The 21,961-nt window shown below is 34.7% G+C and overlaps 2 protein-coding genes across 2 annotated transcripts; both read left to right on the top strand.

Annotated features, from left to right (window-relative positions):
- The first annotated feature begins 4,081 nt into the window (after positions 1–4,081).
- On the top strand, positions 4,082–14,971 carry LOC114733507 (brefeldin A-inhibited guanine nucleotide-exchange protein 2). Its single transcript, XM_028920979.1, has 11 exons — positions 4,082–5,529; positions 7,375–7,692; positions 7,847–8,192; positions 8,287–8,709; positions 8,796–9,088; positions 9,472–9,745; positions 10,304–10,806; positions 11,220–11,541; positions 11,650–12,031; positions 12,136–12,821; positions 14,039–14,971. The coding sequence occupies exons 1-11, from the start codon at positions 4,340–4,342 to the stop codon at positions 14,648–14,650; spliced, it is 5,349 nt and encodes a 1,782-aa protein (XP_028776812.1). The 5' UTR covers positions 4,082–4,339; the 3' UTR covers positions 14,651–14,971.
- Positions 14,972–20,709: 5,738 nt separating this feature from the next.
- Positions 20,710–21,669, top strand: LOC114733514 (probable calcium-binding protein CML23). The gene has a single exon (XM_028920988.1). It carries the CDS (start codon positions 20,752–20,754, stop codon positions 21,388–21,390), a length of 639 nt encoding a protein of 212 aa, XP_028776821.1. The 5' UTR covers positions 20,710–20,751; the 3' UTR covers positions 21,391–21,669.
- Positions 21,670–21,961: the final 292 nt, after the last annotated feature.

A 21,961-nucleotide genomic window follows, 5' to 3' on the forward strand; every position in this document is an offset into this window, starting at 1 on the left:
TTTCATCCAAACACACCCTTAATATAAGACCCTCGTTTGATTTTTATTTTGATCTTGAATATAAGACTCCAATCAACTTTGTTTCTTATATTTATACAATTTTTTCTAAGATAGTCCTTCTAATAATTGTAGTCTTAACCAACACACTTGATTAACAAGAATATTTTAAGAAAGACACACACATATTTATTATAATAACTCACTTAATTTATTTTCTAATCTCCTTAAATGGTCACTTATTCTTATATAGGAATAGGTAACATATATATATATATATATATATAGATATAGATATAGATATATAGGCTATAGATTATAGATTACAGGCGGATAGATTTTTTTTTTTGGACCTGAGATTACAGATGGATAGATTCTAGATTATAGATTTGGTTCAGAATTGAGTGTGTGACAAGTATGTAGGAGCCAATAAAAGATAAGACAACAATCACTTCTAACAGAGGTGAGGACTGACTTTATAGGTTTATTTTTTTGGGTCAAATTTATAAGTTTATTTTGAATAAATGTATTTGATTTAAAATTGACCCAAATCAGATTGAACCAAACAAAGCTTACATCAACCCATGGCGATCAAGAACCATGTAAAACAATTATTTTAAAATTAATATAAAATAGATATTGTTTTTTTTTAATAGGATCCTTAATAGTCATTTCCCCCTAAAAGTTTAACTAAGATTTTGATTGGGCAATTAATGTTCTTGTATAAAATTCTATTTGTAATTTTGAAAAAATTGTTCGTAATCTCCGCTGTTTATTTATTAGCGATTAAATTTATTAATGTTTAATAGAGGAGCAACACTAATCCAATTTTAGAATTTTAGGGTGACGTTGCACTTCAACTTTCAGAAAACTGGTGCCTTTCAAGAAAAAATACCTCGGTACCAAAAATACATTATATGTTTTTCAAAAGGAGAAAATTACAATAATTTTATCTTTAAAGGCCTGTTTGGCATTTCTTAAAATTATTTATAAAAAAAAATAAAACTTCTTTTATATACTTGTCTCATATTCTGTAAATCAGCTATTTAGAAACCATTTTATATAGGCAAAGTCATCCAAAATAAACCAAAAAAAAAAAAAAACAGAAGAAGCCAAACCAATTCAATTCCTCAGCTATTCTAAATTTTGTCGGTCCGGGAACCAATTATCAAATTAAATAAACCAAACCTTTGAACAACTTTAACTATTATAACAAACTAGATCTCAACTCATTGTGTAGCATGGAGTCCTCTTGAAACCACGCCATCTGAAACTCTCCATGTGACAATAGTTTATCATTTGCATGCATCGGTTGATTTATGGAAATTTTTAGGCAACTTACATTTGCATTACGAATTAATATGATATCTGATCCTTCTTCTTTTCTCTTGTCCATAAGAAATATCTTTGGTATAAGTCACCTTTTATCAGACAAAATTAAAGGAAAGTTACACTCAGGTCTCATAGAAGACAATTAATTAAGAAAAAGTCCCTGAAAATCCCGAAATGATTCTGAAGCCAGGGACCTGTGGTAATAAATGGTAATTGTGAAATACTTACTTACCCCCATTAGTTTTATTGCAGCAATTCAGTACAATCAACAATGGTTGTTGACAACCCAAGAAGAACTGGTTGACAACCTCGGCAATGTTTCTACAACTCACTCTGTGGGATGCTAGGGGCATTGCCGAGGTTGTTAACTACTTCTCCTCGGATTGTCAACAGCCATGTTAAGGTTGTAAATGAATTGCATTGGGTTCAAATTAATGGGGTAAATATAATTTCACAATTATAATTTATTACACACAGGTCCTTGGGAATTAGGAATCATTTCGGGATTTTTGTGAATTAATTGTCATGTGGAATCTGAGTGTAATTTTTCCAAAATTAAATAAAACTCCTCAACTTTTTCTTAAAACTCATCAACATTTCAATTTATCAATATGTAATATATAAACTACAGCTCGCAAAATAACAAAGGAAGGGTAAAATAGTAAATTAAGTTAAAAAATTAATGAAATAGCTTATAATTAAGACTAAAAGTATTTTCTTAGTCTTGTAAATAAAATAAGAGGAGTACAAAAATTAATAAGTAAGGTTAAAAATGGGTCAGACGGCTTGTCAAAGCATATGACCTGGTTTGTTTGAAAAAGAAACAGGCTCAAACCTTCCAAAAAGCCTGTTTTATTAACAAGCCAAGCTTGGGCTGTTAAGAAACCTGTTAAGCCAAACAGGCGATTTGAGCTTGTTATAATTTTAGTTAATATGTTTTTTCCAACAATAGTGGCTAATACTATCTTCGGTCCTTAATATAAGAGCTAATTGGCTAATTTAAGTAAAATAAGAAAATTCGTTAATTTAGTTATTTTTAAGAAATATGTATCTCTTTCTCAAAATGCCCTTGCTAATAATGTGTATTAGCTAAAACTAATATCATGAAACCTTGTATATGTGCAACTATTATAAAAACTACCTTAAAAAAATAAAAAAAATGAAAGATAAAGTGTATTAGAATTTTATATTTAAGATAAATTAAAAATTAAACTAATTTTTATATTAAAGATTAGAGGTAAGTGGTTAATTTCTCACCCTACCTACCCTTGATAAATATTTTTCCTTTTTGACTGAACCTTAGCCGCTCGCCTACTTTTGTCCTGATGAATGTTGTTTTTTTCTTTTTGCCCAGTGTCCCTTTTTGTTTTTCTTTCTCAATTTCACACCTGCAACGATATAGTACATGATTGGATTGGAGCCATTTTTATTTCATAAATAAAGACAAGAGAAGTGCAAATTTTATAGGTAAATAATTTCGTGAAAGCATAAAGAACTTTGCCGAGAACAAAATCACACCACACACACACACACAGCAACTCATAATTGAAACCATTGAACGTGAGAATTTGCTGACTCCAGTCCACGTACAGGAAAGCATCATTGGAGAGAAATGAGGACATATATACATTATACACATATATCATGTATAATTATAGGAGGTGGGTTCCTATTTTTAAATACTATGAACTTTGTACCTATAATCAAAATTGTTATTTGGTGTTATATTATCAATTAATTAGATTATATCATATTTTATTTTATATTTTAGATAATTTAGATTGAGTTATTATGATTTTAGATTGATTTATGTAATTATGACTTATTTTTTTGGCTTTTGAAGTTTTTAAAAATACAAACTTTTCTAATAGGCTTCAGGTCTAACCAGGCCTTTATTAGGCCAGGCTTAGATTGTAAAAAGGCGTCTAACAGGCCGTTTTTGTTTGATTTGTTTCCACCCCTTATTAAGTAATGATATTTATATAATTTTTTTAAGTGAAGGATTGAATATTTATCTAAAATTTATTTACCCTTTTTGTTGCATCTCTAAATGGTATGCAATAATGATATTATAAAAGCAAAAAATTTTTTTTTTAAAATGTAATAAATAGCTCAAAAATCAAAGTGTAATGCTACAATTTTTTTCTACCTTGAATGTAATGACTCAACTTAACCTGATAGTAGGATGTAAGCTGATGGTACTAAAATACTTCCTTAAATTTTCTTACAAAAAAAAACTTCCTTAAATTTTTTTTGGACATGATATTATCAATTCAACTCTCAGAGAATATAATGAGTGCGTTGGTAAATGATATATATTTTTTTTGCCAAGATGACAAAAAACCTTAATAGTTAGGAAAATGCAATTTAAATATGGATATAAAATCTTCAAATTACTTTTTTGGACTTAAAATTTTCGAGTTCCTTGTAATTTTTATTGACAGATAATTCACTTAAGGGGGTTATAAAATGAATTTTTGTTTCGCCGAATTTAAAAAATAAAAAGACTTTTCAGTGAAAATTGAGAGAAAAAGTAGAAAACAGACAAAAAGAATTATCAAGACATCGTCCGAGATTTGCACTTAATTAATAATTAAGCCATCTTACCATAGAAGCAATATCTTTGTAGCCCATAGTTACCCCTACCTCATCATTTTATTACTACACAACCCCACTTATCCACCATGAATGGAAGGGCGTTCCAGTCATTTCGTACCTGATCTTGGACTTTCGAGGAGCGAACCTAAACGAGATCTCAAATCTGACCCTTCTCCTTCCTTACGATCTGATCCTCTGAACCTCACTTCTTCCTCCATTGATGAAAGAAAGAATCGAGTGGGCATAATAGGAGCTGGGGCGCGACCTCATAACTCACTGAGTTAACTCGCTGCCATTGTTGAAGCAACTCACTGAGTTCATGGAAAGATCTTAGCTCGAAGCGGCTTCGTTTTCATTCTCCAATTTCGAGATCCCAACTGTCACTAACTCAGAGATCCTTTCCAGCTCGGGAATGGCTTCTTCGGAAGCCGATTCCCGTCTGAGTCAGGTCGTTGTCCCTGCCCTTGAGAAAATCGTCAAGAACGCTTCCTGGCGAAAGCACGCGAAGCTTGCTCATGAGTGCAAATCGGTTATCGAAAGGCTTAATTCACCTCAGACACAGGAGTTACCTGGCTCACCCTCCGATAACGAGCCCGAGACTTCGGTGCCGGGGCCACTCCATGACGGTGGTCCTGTGGAGTACTCGCTTGCGGAGTCTGAATCGATTCTTAGCCCTTTGATCAATGCGGCCAACTCTGGTGTCTTGAAGATCGCTGATCCTGCTGTTGATGCTATCCAGAAATTGATTGCCCATGGTTATCTACGCGGCGAGGCGGACTCCGGAGGGGGTGGTTCCGAAGCTAAGCTCTTGGCTAATTTGATTGAGTCAGTATGTAAATGCCACGATTTGGGAGACGACGCAATGGAATTGTTGGTGCTGAAGACGCTTTTGTCTGCTGTAACGTCGATATCTTTGAGAATTCATGGTGATTGCTTGCTCCTCATTGTAAGGACTTGCTATGATATATATCTGGGTAGTAAAAATGTGGTGAATCAAACGACGGCTAAGGCGTCGTTGGTTCAAATGTTAGTGATAGTGTTTCGGAGAATGGAGGCGGACTCTTCCACCGTCCCAATTCAACCAATTGTAGTGGCTGAGTTAATGGAACCTGTTGAAAAATCCGATGCAGACAGTTCAATGACGCAGTTTGTGCAAGGTTTTATCACGAAAATTATGCAGGATATAGATGGCGTGCTTAACCCTGTGACCCCTGGTAAAATTTCTTTAGGTGGGCATGATGGTGCATTTGAGACCACTGCAGTGGAGACCACTAATCCTACGGATCTGTTGGATTCCACGGACAAAGACATGCTAGATGCAAAATATTGGGAAATCAGTATGTATAAGACAGCATTGGAGGGAAGGAAGGGTGAGTTGGCGGATGGGGAGGCCGAGAGAGATGATGACTTGGAGGTTCAGATCGGAAATAAGCTGCGGAGAGATGCCTTTTTGGTGTTTAGAGCACTTTGTAAATTATCTATGAAGACGCCTCCCAAGGAGGCCTCAGCTGACCCGCAGCTGATGAAGGGGAAGATTGTGGCACTAGAGTTATTGAAGATTTTGCTGGAGAACGCTGGAGCTGTATTCAGGACTAGTGAAAGGTACCATTTTTTCTTTTTCTTTTGGATTTGGATAAGTCGGAACAATAGTGAAAAGTATCATTACTTATTAGTCAACTTGTTGCTTTCTTTTGTTTTGCTTGATGAGAATTTTCCTGGAAACGTTTTTAATGTGAGCGCTTTTATTAGGTGGGAAAAGAATGTACCGTGGCCTGATTTTGTTGATAGGCAGCATGTAGATCTGCATTTAGCTTAATTTTGAATGTAGTAAACACCACTGCATTGGCTGGAAGTTCTGTTGAATAGGTGTTGCTTCCACACTCCACAGGTGTATATTGAACAATTTGAAATGACATCATGACAAAATTGTGGATGGTCATTGGAAAGGAGTATGACTCTACATTTGTACTAGGCGCATTCTTTATTAAACACAAACTTTATGAATAATTAAGTAAAGGCCATATGTTGATAAAAATAAAAGATAATTAGGGAGGTATGCTGCAATAGTTAGTTAATCTAAAGAGAAGCAGGGGATAATTTTAATTCTAAAACTTTCTAGTTCAGTATTACATGATTAGATTTTAGTTGGTCTGGCGGAATTCTGCTTTGCAGCTTTTCTGTGGTCTGAGGAATTCCATTTAAGCATTCAAATAGAAATAATCTCTGGGCAGAGTTGTTTTTAAACTAAAATTATACATTGGAAGCTTCATTTCCCCAAAAAAAAAAAAAAAAAGGAAGCTACTCAACTATGTTGGAGTAGTGGTCGCCAATATCTAATATAATATTTGAAGCTTCAAAGTAGCTTGGTGCAAGCATGCTGAGCGTAAAGGCACATTGTGTTTTTGTTACTCTGACATTCTCTCCTTTCCATAGAGCTTACAATGAAGATTTAAATGCGAGCAACATATTATCTTTGCAATCCTGAGTCTTGTCATGGATATCTATGCAGTTTTTGTTTTTCACTGCCAATTTGGGTGAGCACCCGTGACATTCTGAGCAGAAAATTGGGGATTTTGTTTAACTCTTTTATAATTCCAAATATATGGGCTTCCAAAATTCAGATGTCAGCGACACCGTTTATTTCCTTGTCCATTATCCTGCTTCTTTTACCTTCTGGAATAAGCAATCTGGACTTGTTAGAGGCCTAAGGTAGAGACTGTTGGCATGCTGTGACAATACAGAAAATTTACATCTGCTTTCCTGTTAAAAGTTAAATCTTTATTTGATTTACCAGATGCAACTTGAAAGCTACATTTGTCCTCCTGTATCTTGTTTCTTCAGCATCTAATTGAGGAAATGACCAAAACATAAAAGTGCCCCCTTTTGTGGCCAACACATATTACAATGCCCTAAACTGTTCATAAATTGCACAGATTCGGTTTTTGCTTTTATATTTTTTTTTTCAGTGTACATAGACTACTAAATGAGCATTTGGATGAATAAATGCATGATAGGTTTCCTGCGTTATTTTAGACTCAGCAAACTTCATTTTGATTTGATCCATGCACTTTAAAGCTTCCTCTGTTCTCCTATCTTTTATTTTGAAATAAGTAAACTTTATTTAGTTGTGGAATGACTAAATCATTTATAAAATGCCCATACTGTTCAGAAATTGCAGCAGTTCCTTCTTTGCTTTGATATGTTTCAGTGTACATAGGCTATTATTCTGCTGTGTTGTTTAGTTCCTAGAATCTTCTCTCTTAAATGTGGAATGGCCTTTTGCTTTTCAGTTTAAATTGTTAATTTCAATTCTCACTGATGAAAGGTGAGGCAAGCTTTATGCACTGTACAAATTCTTGACGTGGTATTTTCCTCCGATTTTATTTTGCAAATTTCCTTGATGATGATGGAGAATAGTAATATCTGTGTTTGCTCATGACGAGACAGGTTTTTGGGTGCCATCAAGCAGTACTTATGTTTATCATTGTTGAAGAACAGTGCTTCAACTCTTATGATAGTTTTCCAGTTATCTTGCTCCATTTTCATCAGTCTCGTATCCAGGTTTAGAACTGGATTAAAAGCAGAAATTGGAGTATTTTTCCCTATGATTGTTCTGAGGGTTCTGGAAAATGTAGCTCAACCTAATTTTCAGCAAAAGATGATAGTTCTTCGTTTTCTAGAGAGGTTGTGTGTTGATTCGCAGATATTAGTGGACATATTTCTCAACTATGACTGCGATGTCAATTCATCGAACATATTTGAGAGGTAAGGTATTTTTTCCTCCAATTTGATTTACTTTATGTATTATATTTTTAGTATTGCATTTGTCGATCAATTTAGAAACTATTTCGGCTGGTGTGGTGTGGTTGTCATTCAATGTACTCCTTGTGTTTCTATTTAAGTGTTTTGGCCTTTGTAGGATGGTCAATGGACTTCTTAAAACTGCACAGGGGGTCCCACCTGGTGTAGCAACTTCACTTTTGCCTCCTCAAGAGGCAACCCTAAAATTTGAGGCCATGAAATGTTTGGTTGCTGTTTTAAAATCAATGGGAGATTGGATGAACAGACAATTGCGCATTCCAGATCCTCATTCAACCAAGAAAACTGAAGCTAGTGATAACAACCATGAAACTGGAGGCCTTTCAATGGCAAATGGCAATGGAGAAGAGCCTGTTGACGGATCAGACTCTCATTCTGAAGTCTCTAGTGAATCTTCTGATGCTTCAACCATTGAGCAACGCCGGGCTTACAAACTGGAACTTCAGGTGAGCAAGCGCATGAGGTTTTGAGAGTCAATTATGTCTCTGTTCTTGCTTTAGCTTTTCATCATATATGAATCTAATTCTAAGTTTATGGCAGGAAGGTATATCCCTGTTTAATAGGAAGCCTAAGAAAGGAATTGAATTCCTCATCAATGCTAACAAGGTGGGTAATTCACCAGAGGAAATAGCTTCTTTTCTAAAAGATGCATCTGGATTGAACAAGACTTTGATCGGTGATTATCTGGGAGAAAGGGAAGAAATGTCCTTGAAGGTTATGCATGCGTATATTGATTCTTTTGATTTTCAAGGGATGGAGTTTGATGATGCAATCAGGGTCCTTCTTCAAGGCTTTAGACTGCCTGGTGAGGCCCAGAAAATTGATCGAATCATGGAGAAGTTTGCTGAACGCTATTGTAAATGCAACCCTAAGGCCTTTTCTAGTGCCGACACAGCTTATGTCCTTGCTTATTCTGTCATAATGCTCAATACTGATGCTCACAATCCTATGGTGAAAGATAAGGTTTGGTCTTATAATCCTTATATTGATGCACATATGATTCTGATTGTTGTAATCCTAGACGTGTATCATACCTTTTTATCTTGCAGATGTCCGCTGATGATTTCATAAGAAACAACCGTGGTATAGATGATGGAAAAGATCTACCAGAGGAATACTTGAGGTCATTGTTTGAAAGAATATCTAGAAATGAGATCAAAGTGAAAGATGACAACCTTGCTCCACAGCAAAAGCAGACTGTGAACTCTAACAGACTGTTAGGCTTGGATACTATCCTGAATATTGTTATTCGTAAGCGTGGGGATGACAGTTATATGGAGACCAGTGATGACCTTATCAGACACATGCAAGAACAATTCAAGGAAAAAGCTCGGAAGTCTGAGTATGTTCAGTCTTATTGCTTGTTTCCTAGAACAGATTCTTCTGTCTCAATTCTTTCCCTGGTTATATTCTCCATTTAGCCCATTCTCTTTCTGGCATGAAAATCTTCTGTCTCTACTTTTCATTCAATTCATCTTCAGGCTATTTGTTTGTCCTACCAGTTTAATGTGTATCCATCTGTTGCTTTGTCAATTTTCCCTCGAAACATAATGTATGAATCTGACACATTCAAAGCAGTTTTTTGGTGAGCTTTTATTTACTTTTATGGCAATGCTGGTACATTTTGAATTTTGAGGTTGATTTATCCTAATTTACTTTTCAAGGTTAAAAAATAGAAAAAAATTTAGGTTTCCTTCTTTATGTGTATTCTGTTGCGATTTGCAGGTCAGCCTATTATGCAGCTACGGATGTGGTAATTCTTAGATTTATGATTGAGGTGTGTTGGGCGCCAATGCTAGCTGCCTTCAGCGTTCCTCTCGATCAAAATGATGATGAAGTTGTAATAGCTCTCTGTCTTGAAGGCTTCCGCTATGCTATTCACGTTACCTCTGTAATGACCATGAAGACCCATAGAGATGCTTTTGTGACTTCATTAGCCAAGTTTACCTCCCTACATTCTCCTGCTGATATTAAACAGAAAAACATAGATGCTATCAAGGTCAGTATACCTTTTTTGCCCCCTCCCATTAGAGGGTTAGAACTTCGAACGTCTAGTTGGTTTATATGCAATGTATTGAACTGAAGTTAATATCAACTATCAGTTCTCCTTGTGTTGAATGTTCTTTTTTAGTCGTAGAGTTAGTACCTGCTTTAAAATGGATGGTGATTTAAAGGGCATATACTGCACTTCCATCCGTGACGTCTTCAGGTCCATGTTTGCATATGTTGATCCATTTTCATTTCCATCCATGACCATTGATATATCCTTTTTAATATTCATGTCAGAATTCAGTTAAAAAATACGCTAATTTTTTGTTGCAAAATGGATTTTCGTTTGTGCAAGCACTTTAATCACTACAAACTGAAAAAGAGGATGACCCTTCCAATGGATACTGTTCCGCTCAAGTCCTCCCATGTTTGTTGAAAATTAGTCTAGGAGCAATGGCTGAAGACACAGTATAGGCCCATTAAATATGGAACCTCCCGTTTCTTGGTACTTAAATTAAATGATAATTTGTTGTGGATGACTTAGGATTTCCCATCTGTTTATTGATAGGCTATAGTTACTATTGCTGATGAGGATGGGAATTACTTACAAGAAGCTTGGGAACATATCTTGACATGTGTTTCCCGGTTTGAGCATCTACATCTTCTTGGAGAGGGGGCTCCACCCGATGCCACATTCTTTGCCTTTCCTCAGAATGATTCTGAAAAACCAAAGCAAGGAAAATCAACCACTCTTCCTGTTTTGAAGAAGAAGGGACCTGGGAGGATGCAATATGCAGCTGCCACTGTGATGCGGGGTTCATATGATAGTGCTGGTATTGGGAGTAACACTTCTGGAGTCACGTCAGAACAGATGAACAACCTAGTTTCTAATCTGAATATGTTGGAACAAGTTGGAAGCTCAGAAATGAATCGAATATTCACTCGGAGTCAGAAATTAAATAGTGAGGCCATAATTGACTTTGTCAAGGCTCTGTGCAAGGTCTCCATGGAAGAACTGAAATCTCCATCTGATCCACGGGTTTTCAGTCTTACAAAGATTGTGGAGATTGCGTAAGTACTTTTTCTTTCTGCTATTTTTGGTACATGCTCCCCTTCTTGTCCTTCCTCTTGAGTCTTTTTCTGTTTAGGCAGAAGGTATTAAGATTTTTCCTCAGAAAAAGGTAAAACTAATTGCTTTTTGGCTCTTTGTTGTTTGAGGCAGTTGCTTCAACCCCGTCTTGATGTGTAGATTTATTAACTTTTCAACACTTGTTCTCTGGCTCATGGGCTACATCATTAACCTGCAGTTTAGTGCTTAATTTTCTGAGGGGGTTTTACGTTGCCCCAAAGATTAGACGTGTGAAGATGGCGGTTGATAAAAAAAGTTGTGGCAGGGGTTGACTGTATTATGATTAAGTTTCATGATTCCCTCATCTTTATACATGTTTAACTTTCTATTGTTTGGCATGATTTTTGTTCAACAGGCACTATAATATGAACCGCATCAGGCTTGTCTGGTCTAGCATCTGGCATGTCCTCTCTGATTTCTTTGTAAACATAGGCTGTTCTGGAAACCTTTCAATTGCAATTTTCGCAATGGATTCTTTGCGGCAATTGTCAATGAAGTTTCTAGAGCGTGAAGAGTTGGCTAATTATAACTTTCAAAATGAATTTATGAAGCCTTTCGTCATTGTTATGAGAAAAAGTAGTGCTGTTGAAATTAGAGAACTGATTATCAGATGTGTATCTCAAATGGTTTTATCTCGTGTCAACAATGTCAAATCAGGATGGAAGAGCATGTTCATGGTAAAGATGATAAATCCTGTGTCTTGTTAGATCTATTTTTGCAATTTTTAGTTTTGATGTCTGCTAAAAGTGTCTCTTTTCAACTTTTGTTTGTGGGCTTGATTTCAGGTATTCACCACAGCAGCTTATGATGACCACAAAAATATTGTCCTCTTAGCTTTCGAAATAATTGAGAAGATTATTCGAGATTACTTTCCTTATATCACTGAGACTGAAACCACCACCTTCACAGATTGTGTGAATTGTCTAATTGCTTTCACCAACAGTAGATTTAACAAAGAGATTAGCCTAAATGCCATTGCTTTTCTCCGTTTTTGTGCAACAAAACTAGCGGAAGAAGACCTTGGTGCTTCTTCGAGGAATAAGGACAAGGAAACATCTGGAAAGATTTCTACACCTTCACCACGAACAGGAAAAGAGGGTAAACATGATCCTGGAGAGGTGACTGACAAGGATGATCATCTCTATTTTTGGTTTCCTTTATTGGCTGGTGAGTGTAGTGTAATATCTTTAGCCAAGATTATATCAAACTTATTTTTTTACAAGGAACTGAGCTTGGGAGATGAAATTACTGACTTCTGTATATATGTGCAGGTTTGTCTGAACTTAGCTTCGATCCTAGGCCGGAGATAAGAAAGAGCGCCTTGCAAGTTCTGTTTGAAACCTTACGTAACCACGGCCATCTCTTTTCACTAGGTTTATGGGAAAAGGTATTTGAATCAGTCCTATTTCCCATATTTGATTATGTGCGCCATGCCATTGATCCTTCTGGAAGTAGTGCACTTGGGAATGAAGTGGAGCCTGAAGGTGAGCTTGATCAAGATGCATGGCTTTATGAGACATGCACATTGGCCCTCCAATTGGTGGTGGATCTTTTTGTTAAATTTTATGATACAGTCAATCCACTTCTGAAGAAGGTTCTGATGCTCCTGGTAAGCTTTATAAAGCGCCCTCATCAAAGCCTAGCTGGCATTGGTATTGCTGCATTTGTTCGTTTAATGAGTAATGCTGGGGAGTTGTTTTCTGAAGAAAAGTGGTTAGAAGTGGTTCTGTCGCTAAAAGAAGCGGCAAGTGCAACACTTGCTGACTTTTCGTTCCTTGAAAATGGTGAGTTGTTGGCTAGACATCAAGAACATAATTCAGCTGGTGATGAGTATGACGACGAACACGGTGAGTCTGGCTCTCCTGATTATAATTCTGAAAGGCAGAGGACTCATCAACTTTATGCATATTTATCAAATGCGAAATGCCGAGCTGCTGTTCAGCTTTTACTTATTCAGGTAGATTCTCATTCTGTTGCTTCAAACACGGTCAAAATTATTTTTAGAAAAAAATGCAGTGCCCCTAGCAAATAATGGCATGCTTATCATTGAAGTACTTTTTTTTGGAAGTGTTTGTTGTGTTTGGCCGAAATCCAACAGAGCTTTGAAGCAGTCGTAAGAGCAGTTTGTTTGTTTTCAATCATTGGGACAAGAAAATTGGAACTACAGGTTGATGCACGAATAAAATTTTATTATCATTACTTTTTTGAAAAATGCCTTTACTCAATCATTAATTACAAACATGTCCCATTTCAGCGTAGTTGTCCTCTTTTCTCATTCTTTAACTTTGCCACAGCCTCTCTCCTTTATTTATATTTTGATTTTGATTGTATGTATTATATCTTTGCGTGTGTGTGTACAAAATTGATTGTATTATATGATTTTTGATTGTATTTTGTTGTGTGTGTAGTTGGTCTTGATTTTGATTGTATGTAGTTGTGTATCATATTTTGATTTAAATGTTTGTACACTTGTTTTTTTTTAAAAACATTTTGTATAAAATTTAACTGTGGCTAATAATTAAAGTAATACCATTGAATCAATATTAATTGCAGGGTTGAATCCTTTTAACACGTTTTGGTTTTGGTTCTTATCTGTTGCAAAGACAGGTCCATGTCAATTCGAGTTATTTGTCTGTTGATAGTATAGTTATTGGAAGACTAGTCAAACATGATGGGATTACCTGTTTGATGATTTTGGAAGTAGTAATTGGTTATTTTTGGGGTTATAATACTCTTTATGCAACTTGGAAAAGGGCTTCCAAATCAGAAGAAATTCATAGTGATTCTAGGCAGGCCTATAGTTTCTATCTTAATGGACATGCGATCAATATCTTGTCACCTCGTGTTATTAATATTTTAATATTAATTTAGATCCGCTAAAATTTGTTGAACCTAGGGTTGTCTAAAAACATGCCTTTTTTTTTTTTGGGCTACACATAGGCAGTCCTATTTGAGGTATTTTTGAGTACTAAATGTGAGCATCTTTCCTAGTGGGGATTCGAACCTTAGTTCGTTACATTATGTGGGACCAGCTTTTTCCACTCGGTCCAATCCCCGTTGGTTAAAACATGCCTTGTTTGAATACATGTTAATGTGCACTATCACAGGAATGCATGACAGTAAAAGACATTAATTTTTTTAGTGAAAGATGCTAACACTATCTGAAATTTGCAGGCAGTGATGGAGGTCTACAACATGTATCGGTCTCACCTTTCAGCCAAAAACATGGTAGTCCTGTTTGGTGCCTTGCATGACGTGGCATTACACGCTCACAAGATTAACAGCAACAGTAGTTTACGTTCTAAGCTTCAAGAGTTTGGCCCTGTGACCCAAATGCAAGATCCCCCGCTGTTACGCCTTGAGAATGAGTCCTACCAAATATGCCTTACAGTTTTACAGAACCTTATTGAGGACCGGCCTTCTAACTATGAGGAGGCTGAGGTTGAAACTCATCTTGTCCAACTTTGTCAGGAGGTTTTGGAGTTCTACATTGACATTGCAGGTCTCAGACGAACACCTGAATCATCTGATGGGGGGCAGCCTCATTGGTTAATTCCTTCGGGCTCTGGGAAGCGACGAGAATTAGCTGCGCGTGCACCTCTTGTTGTGGCTACCCTTCAGGCCATAAGTAGTTTGGGAGATTCTTCTTTCGAGAGGAACTTGGCTCACTTTTTCCCTATCCTCTCAAACTTGATAAGCTGCGAACACGGTTCAAATGAGGTCCAGGTGGCCCTCAGTGACATGCTTAGTTTAACAGTTGGTCCTGTTTTGCTTCGTTCAAACTGATCTTGGCCATGCATTTCAAGGCGTAGGATAGTTTTTGGTCTAAGATTTTTTTGTTTATATTTTCCCCTCGTTTGCCTCTCCTTTCTCAGATATAGCTTGATAGTAGTACATGAAAAAGATGGTAGCAGTTTTCTCCTAGCTGTACCTTCCAAATCTTCTGTATTTAGAAGCCTCCATTTTCCAATCCGAATTGTGTATCGATACAGGTGGTTTAATGTTGTATGCTTACGTTTTCCCCTCATTTTTGACATTAGAGTGATACCTATAAAGTTTGAGATTTACTTTTCTTGATATATTTATTGATTTAATTGTTGCTGGGCAGTGATGCTTAACTTGACTCCATTCAGCTATGTGGTTTCAGTAACACAGGATTTGTTGCCTTGTATGAATATTTGCACGGTGTTTAATACAGGAGCTTGCTACTGACACTGACAACCCAAATTTACAGCAGCTTCGTTTGGGTGAAAATAATTGAGCCAAGTCATTTTCCCTGGTTTATCTATGTTAATGATAGTGGAGCTCCTGATATGCATTTCAGACAAGTCCGTTTGTGTGAGAGTGGATAAATATATCTTATTTAGAGTAGAAAATATAACAAGTTTATGAAAATTTTTCCCCCCTTTTTGAATAAATGTATAAATTTAGAAGATATAAATTTGCATAATGTGTTTTGAGTGGCTTGGATAGGTGACTAAAGTGTTTTTTATGACAATCTAATTGGATTAGATCAGGTTCGATTGACGTGGCTTTCCCAGAGCTATTTTTTCATGTTCGCAGACTCAAGATCTCAGACTTAGGCATCGCGTTTCATGGCCTAAATGTACGTCTGCACCGGTACAAGTTAGTTTTGGGATTTTGAAGTTGTTTGGATTGACTTCTTTTTGTGATGAGCTTATGGGGTTTAATGAGCTGTTGGGCAAAAGTTATTTTTTTTTGGCTTTTGGAGTGATGAGCGGTTGGGGGTGAGGGACGGTGGGGTGTGCAGGAGAGAAAGGGTGTGCAGGAGAGAAAAAAGAAGAAAGAGAAGAGATGATGATACTGGACATGAACAGTTTTTTTTTTTTTTTACATTCACATGTTGTAAAAGTGGAACAATAAATTAAGGATAATATTTTTTTAGTAAATACTGAACATAAATTATTTCAAAAGTAAATACTAACGTAAAATTGGAAAAAAAAAAGAAGAACCGTGCTATTTTTCATTTATTTACTTAATGTTTTTTTTTGTAAAAAAAGATATCTTTTTGTTGTGTGCTTCTGGGAGAAGTAAACTTTCGGTACGTTTTGGGATGCTGTGGGCGATGAAAGAAACTGTTGGAAAATTTATGGCTATGTTAAAATTTTTTACCCACCTGACCCTCACCCCTGCATGAATATTCTCTCACCTCAATAATAAACAAAATCACAAGTTCACAACACACACACACTCCTCCGTTGGAAAATTGTCACATTATATATATAATTCCTTTATAACAATAAATTAAATTTTCTTATTTTTAATAATTTTATTTTCAGTACTTTTTTTAAAATGGCCACATTATACATATAATTTTTTTCTAATAATAAATTAAATTTATTTACTTTTAATAATTTTATTTTCCTTCTTAAAAAATAGTCACATTATATATATATATCTAATATTAGATATATACTATTTAATAAAATTCATGTCCTTTTAAGTCATTTTACATCCAAACTTACTTTTATATTTATCATCCAAACAAGTTTCAGCTTCTCAAACTGACTTTTTTTCAAAATCCAATCCAAACATAAATCACATTACCTTATCTGACTTTTATCCAATCTGACTTCTGTAAAAATCAGATTGAAAAAAAAGTTACTTCTCTACCGCTAATCCAAACACCCTTAAGTAGTTAGAATTCCTTCCACTAGCATACGCCTGTGCTTTTTTTTTTTTTAATGGTACAAGAGAAGGGTAAAGCCAAGAACATTAAAATACTATATTACTATTTGGAATTAAATCCCAGACTCTCTTTTCCACCTTAAAGTGGAAAATACCCTCCTTTGCAAGGGCATCATTTTATCAGCAACCTTGTTTTGTTATGAATAACCTTTAGGGTTTGTTTGGCTTAATAAGAGGCTCAATGAGAGGAGGGGGGAGGGGAGGGGAGTAAAAAGATTTTAATATTACCTTGTTTGGATTTATAAAAAAAGAGAAGAAGAGAGGAGTTTTAACATTACCTTGTTTGGTTCATCAGGGGAGGAAAAGGAAAAATATTTTGACATAGACAATTTTGCCCTTATTATATTTAAGATTATTTTTTCAAATTTTATAGAATGTTTAATAAAATAGAATTGTAAATAACATTTAATATATTGAGCAATACTTATACCAAAATCTTAATATACTCTAGAATGTGAAGTATTATTGAAAAGAAGATTGAAATAATGTTTAGCCACAACTTGTATTGTATCCCATCTTTGAATAAAATATTTGGTCATGCAAATGAGAGAGTAGAGTCTAGAGATAAGAAGAAAAAGATTTAGGATAGCATAAAAATATTAAAAATAAATGAGTATAATGGTTACACATGACAAAATATTGCCATTTTTCTCCAAATCCTCCCAATTTTGGAGGGGAGGGAAAATTTAAAAAAAAATTTCTTATCTCCTAAAATTTGTGTGTTGCCAAACAAGGAGAAATGATTAACATCCTTCCCCTTAAAATTTTCCCTCCTCTTCTAAAATTTATGTGTTGCCAAACAAGAAGAAATGATTAAAATCCTTCCCCCTTCCTTCCCTCCCCACCAAATCCCTCATACCAAACGCACCCTTAGCTCCCAACGGTATCTTATCAGCTTTTTAATTTGCGTAAACATCAAATTGCAGTTTCACTCACCATTATATCAGTAAGATTCTTTGCATCCGACTCAAGGATAACTGCCTTGAATCGTACGTCCCAAGCAAGATGGTGATCCTCAAATAGGATAACTATTCCACTTTTCTTATGGCATAGCCTAATTGCTCATGGACTAGTCATATGGAAGCCCACATAGAATAACTGACCCATGCACACAAAATTTATATAAATTTATAAGTCAGAAATTTTTCTAAAACTTAGGATAAGGTATAGATTCACAATCTAATTACATATTTACATGCAAGTCTTATTTATAATATAGAGAAAGAGAAATTATTTGTTTCTTTCCATAATATAAATTGCCTTATTAAATTTACTATATAAGTGTATAATATAAATTTTGTAGATTTTATTTTCTTAAAAAGTTATTAAATTTTAAGAAAAAATTAATAAGAGTCAGGTTTTTTTCCTTATTTTATTATGAATAAGATAAAAAGAGTACTACTTCTAGTCCTAAATATAAGAGCTAGATGAGGGGTTTATTTTGATCCTCTTGATTACACATTTTCATTAAGGATTGTTATAATTTATATGATTAAAAAGTTTTAGGGAAACCTATATGCACTTGTGACAAATAACTTAGTAGACTAATATTCTTAATCTATTTAAATCAGTTAAGTAGTTCTTATATTGAGGAGCGGTAGTAGTATATTTAAGTGATGTATAAAAGTCAACATACAAGTTGAGGCTGCAATAACTGCTTCAATGGACAAATTTTAAGAAAGAATTCCACAAAAAAGAGTTGGAAATTATTAAATTTCAAATAAGAAATTTCTATAAGAAATGTGTTGTTATTTGTGAGTTTAGTGTTACCAAAATCTATTGAAGTGTGATTATCATTTGGAATTTCGTAACTTCAAGTTTTTTTTTTTTTGGGTGTGAAATTCTCCCTAAGTTTGATATACACAGTTTTAGTGTTTTAACAAGAAGAAAACATTCGGACCCAAAAATATAATAATAAGATAAGATGGACGGATTGGGAAACCTAGAACCAAATTGTAAGATACAATGGGCTTGAACAAAGACACAGGAAACAGAATGGATAAGAAATAATGCTTTTTTTTGGAGGCGCAAGTGATCTTATCTGAATCAATCATTCAGGTCTTTGTTTTAATTAGATTTCGATAATAATTTTATCTTAAATATATTGCCTATTTATCAACAAAATTAAATTTCAATAAGACGGTTTCACTATTATAACTATGAACTTTAAAAAAAAAAAAATTATATGCTGACTTGTGTATTGCTATTATGAAAACACGAGACACAAACAAATTAACCAGATACTAACAAGAGTTGGTTTGGTTGATAAGGAGTTGACTCATAACCTATAAAGTCGTGAGTTTGAATCCTATTACCAATGTAACAACCTTATTAGTCGGTAATCTGTAAGTACCTTTGTAAGTATTCTTTGAGTCTGGAGGCATGTCTTGGTTCTAGTAAACCCTGAGGAGCCAACTCACCTAAACTTTTGTGTATAAAAAAAACAAATTAACCAAACAATCAAAGCGTAGGACTTACTATTAGGAAAAATCATAATTATCAATAAAATATAAGTTATATTTATCAAATTTTGTTACTATTCATAAGTCATTGATTTCTTTGAAAAGTTGATTTAACTTAAAAGTAATAAATTAAAGAAACCCTTGATCACTGGCAAGATTCAACCCTTGAACTCCCATTCATAAGGAAATTTTTGTGCCATTAAGCCAAAAATATATTAATTAAAAAAAACACTAGTCTAGTCTATTTTATTAGAATCAAGAGTCATTGTTAAAGGAAAAACCTTTTAAAGGAAGGGTCTTCAGCAACTTTTGCTTTTGCCTATCTCTCAATTCTCAAAAGAGAGGCGTGCATATTTGGGTCCCAGCCGTCTGGTGTCCAGTGGATGGGAAAAGGGCAATCCAAAAGGCGGCACCAAAAATAAAACGAAGTTTGCGAAATGATTCATTCATTGTGCTGCTGCCCGTGGGCCCCACTTTACCATTCAACAATTTAGATTTTTTTCCCTCTCGGGTTTGCCGGCAACCATTCTCCTTTTGTCGTTTTTATGACTCGATCAGACAACACGCAATCGTGTTTTGATTTTTTTGGGGGGGGACCCGAAATTGATAAAATTAGAATTTGACTCCATCATGTTTTGGTTCCCAACACAAATTAATAAACTCGTTGGAAGTATAATGCAAGATATTTTATTATTCCAATTCTAAATATAAAACTCATTTTATAATATAAATTATATTATAAAATAAGTCTTATATTTAAAATTAGAAGAGTATAAAATAATTACCAACTTCAAGATGCATAAGACGAGTGACATTATGGGCAAGAAAAAATGGTGCATTTTTTAATTTTTTATGATTTTTCAAAATAAATAAATAATGCACAATTCTATAGTGGTTTCCCTTGAAAGATCATTAAAAAAAATCAAAACAAGATGTTTTTTTCTTATAAACATCAAAATGGTACTTATTTTATGTAGAATTTAATTAAAAAAAACATCTAGGAGGATAAGGCATTTCAAGGGATACTAGAGGGTGGAGTGTTGAGCCCCTTGCACGAAATTATAAAGGGACTTAAAATTTGGGTGTTATTATACTCTTCCGGTCTTTAATATAAAATCTAATTATTGACTTGATTTTGACCCTAAATATAAGACATATTTTTATATTTATTAATTTTTTTTAAATTACTTCTATGAATCTTCCTCAACCATAACCAAGTAGAAGCCGGAAAGAGGATATTAAGAAAAATGGTTATGGTGTTTTAAAAAAAATACGTCATATTTCTTATAATTAACTAACTTATCTAATTTCTTAATCTAATTAAATTAGTTAAATAGGTTTTATATTAAAAACCGGAAGAGTACTACTTTTGGTCCTTGATATAAAAATTAATTTGATATTCAATTTATTATTAAAAATAATAAGATCCTAATTCACTTTTTTTATATTTATTTTTTTTTTCAAGGTAATTCTTATAATATAATAATTGTATATATTAAAAGTCTCATCAAACGGTAATTCTAACTAATACCTTTAATTAGTAAGAATATTTTTTAAAAAGCATGTCATTTTTGTTTTTTCTCCCAGATTTAATATCACAAAAGGACAAAAAGGGGTTTCTCATAAAGTTACGGAAACGTCAATTCCTCTTAGTGATTTTCTGAATTATCTTCTTCACTTCACACACACACATCTCACAGCTTTACTAATCTAACCATGTTCGATCCTTTCACCAACTGCTTCACTTTCCTCCTCCATCACAACTCCGTCACCAGGCCAAAACAAAGAACGCCTAACAGATCGTTGTTCTCTTCCAACTCTTTCAGGGACGACGGCGACGGCGAAGCCATAACCGTGTCTCACCAGTTCAAGCAAGTTTTCAAGCTCATAGACGCTAACGGCGACGGCAAAATATCAGCCTCCGAGCTCAGCGACGTCATCATATGCCTCGAGAGCAAGAAGACGAAGGGATTGGCTGCGAAAGAAGCTGAGGGGATAGTGAGAGTGTTGGATTTCAACGGAGATGGGTTCGTGGACTTGGACGACTTTATGATGGTGGTGATGAGGGAAGAGGAGGAGGAGGAAGAAGAAGAAGAAGAAGAAGAAGACGAAGACGAAGATGAAGAAAGAGATCTGAAGGACGCGTTTCTGATATATGACAGTGATCGGAACGGTCTGATATCGGCGAAGGAACTGAGGAGAGTGATGGTGAATCTGGGGTGGAGGGATTGCAGCATCAGGGACTGCAAGAACATGATCCGAGCGGTTGATCAGAACGGAGATGGATTTGTGGATTTTCATGAGTTTCGATCAATGATGAAGTCTAATTCTGTTATTGGACTTCCCAATCACTGAAACCTGAAAAAAGCTTCTTTTGATCTGTGAGTTTTTGGTCTCCCTTTTCTCTTCATGTTTCTGTTAATTTGGAGTGGCGATCCATAAAGTGGTAGGATTCTCAAATTGGAAGGGAGAAGAAAGAGAGCATATATGTACTATAGTTTCTCTTTTTGCTAAATGTTTTCCCCTTTTGATGATGCTTTTGGTGAAAGATACTCCTCCTCGTATAACTATAGGAACCTGTGTAAAGATATTTTGTTTTCTGCAGTAGATAATTTACCTTTTTTTTATTTGTAATTTGCTTCCTAAATTTTTCTTATTGTACATGTTAAATTAAAGGTGGTTTTTTTTTCTGTAGCAAAATATTAATATGCGTATTTTTTTAAAAAAACAAACTTATGTAAAGGTGAAGTAGCATTCAGTATCCTCTTATCATTTTTCTGTACTCTTATTTACAGTGCATCTAATATTCTAAATCATAAATAATAAGAGTGTTGGATATTAAAAAATAATATGTGCTGGATGCAATAAAACAATAATAGCAAGGTGTTTGATGTATCTAGAAATAACATCATCATATTATATGCTA

The sequence above is a fragment of the Neltuma alba genome, unplaced genomic scaffold (genome assembly GCF_004799145.2).
Source record: "Neltuma alba isolate B1F8T4 unplaced genomic scaffold, ASM479914v2 tig00013010_pilon, whole genome shotgun sequence".
Lineage (NCBI taxonomy): Eukaryota > Viridiplantae > Streptophyta > Magnoliopsida > Fabales > Fabaceae > Neltuma > Neltuma alba.

Coding starts and splice junctions, on each gene's coding strand:
- LOC114733507 (XM_028920979.1), top strand. CDS start 4,340: ATGGCTTCTTCGGAAGCCGATTCCCGTCTGAGTCAGGTCGTTGTCCCT. Junction 7,693..7,846: donor TCATCGAACATATTTGAGAG/GTAAGGTATTTT, acceptor TGGCCTTTGTAG/GATGGTCAATGGACTTCTTA. Junction 12,822..14,038: donor TTCAGCTTTTACTTATTCAG/GTAGATTCTCAT, acceptor TGAAATTTGCAG/GCAGTGATGGAGGTCTACAA.
- LOC114733514 (XM_028920988.1), top strand. CDS start 20,752: ATGTTCGATCCTTTCACCAACTGCTTCACTTTCCTCCTCCATCACAAC.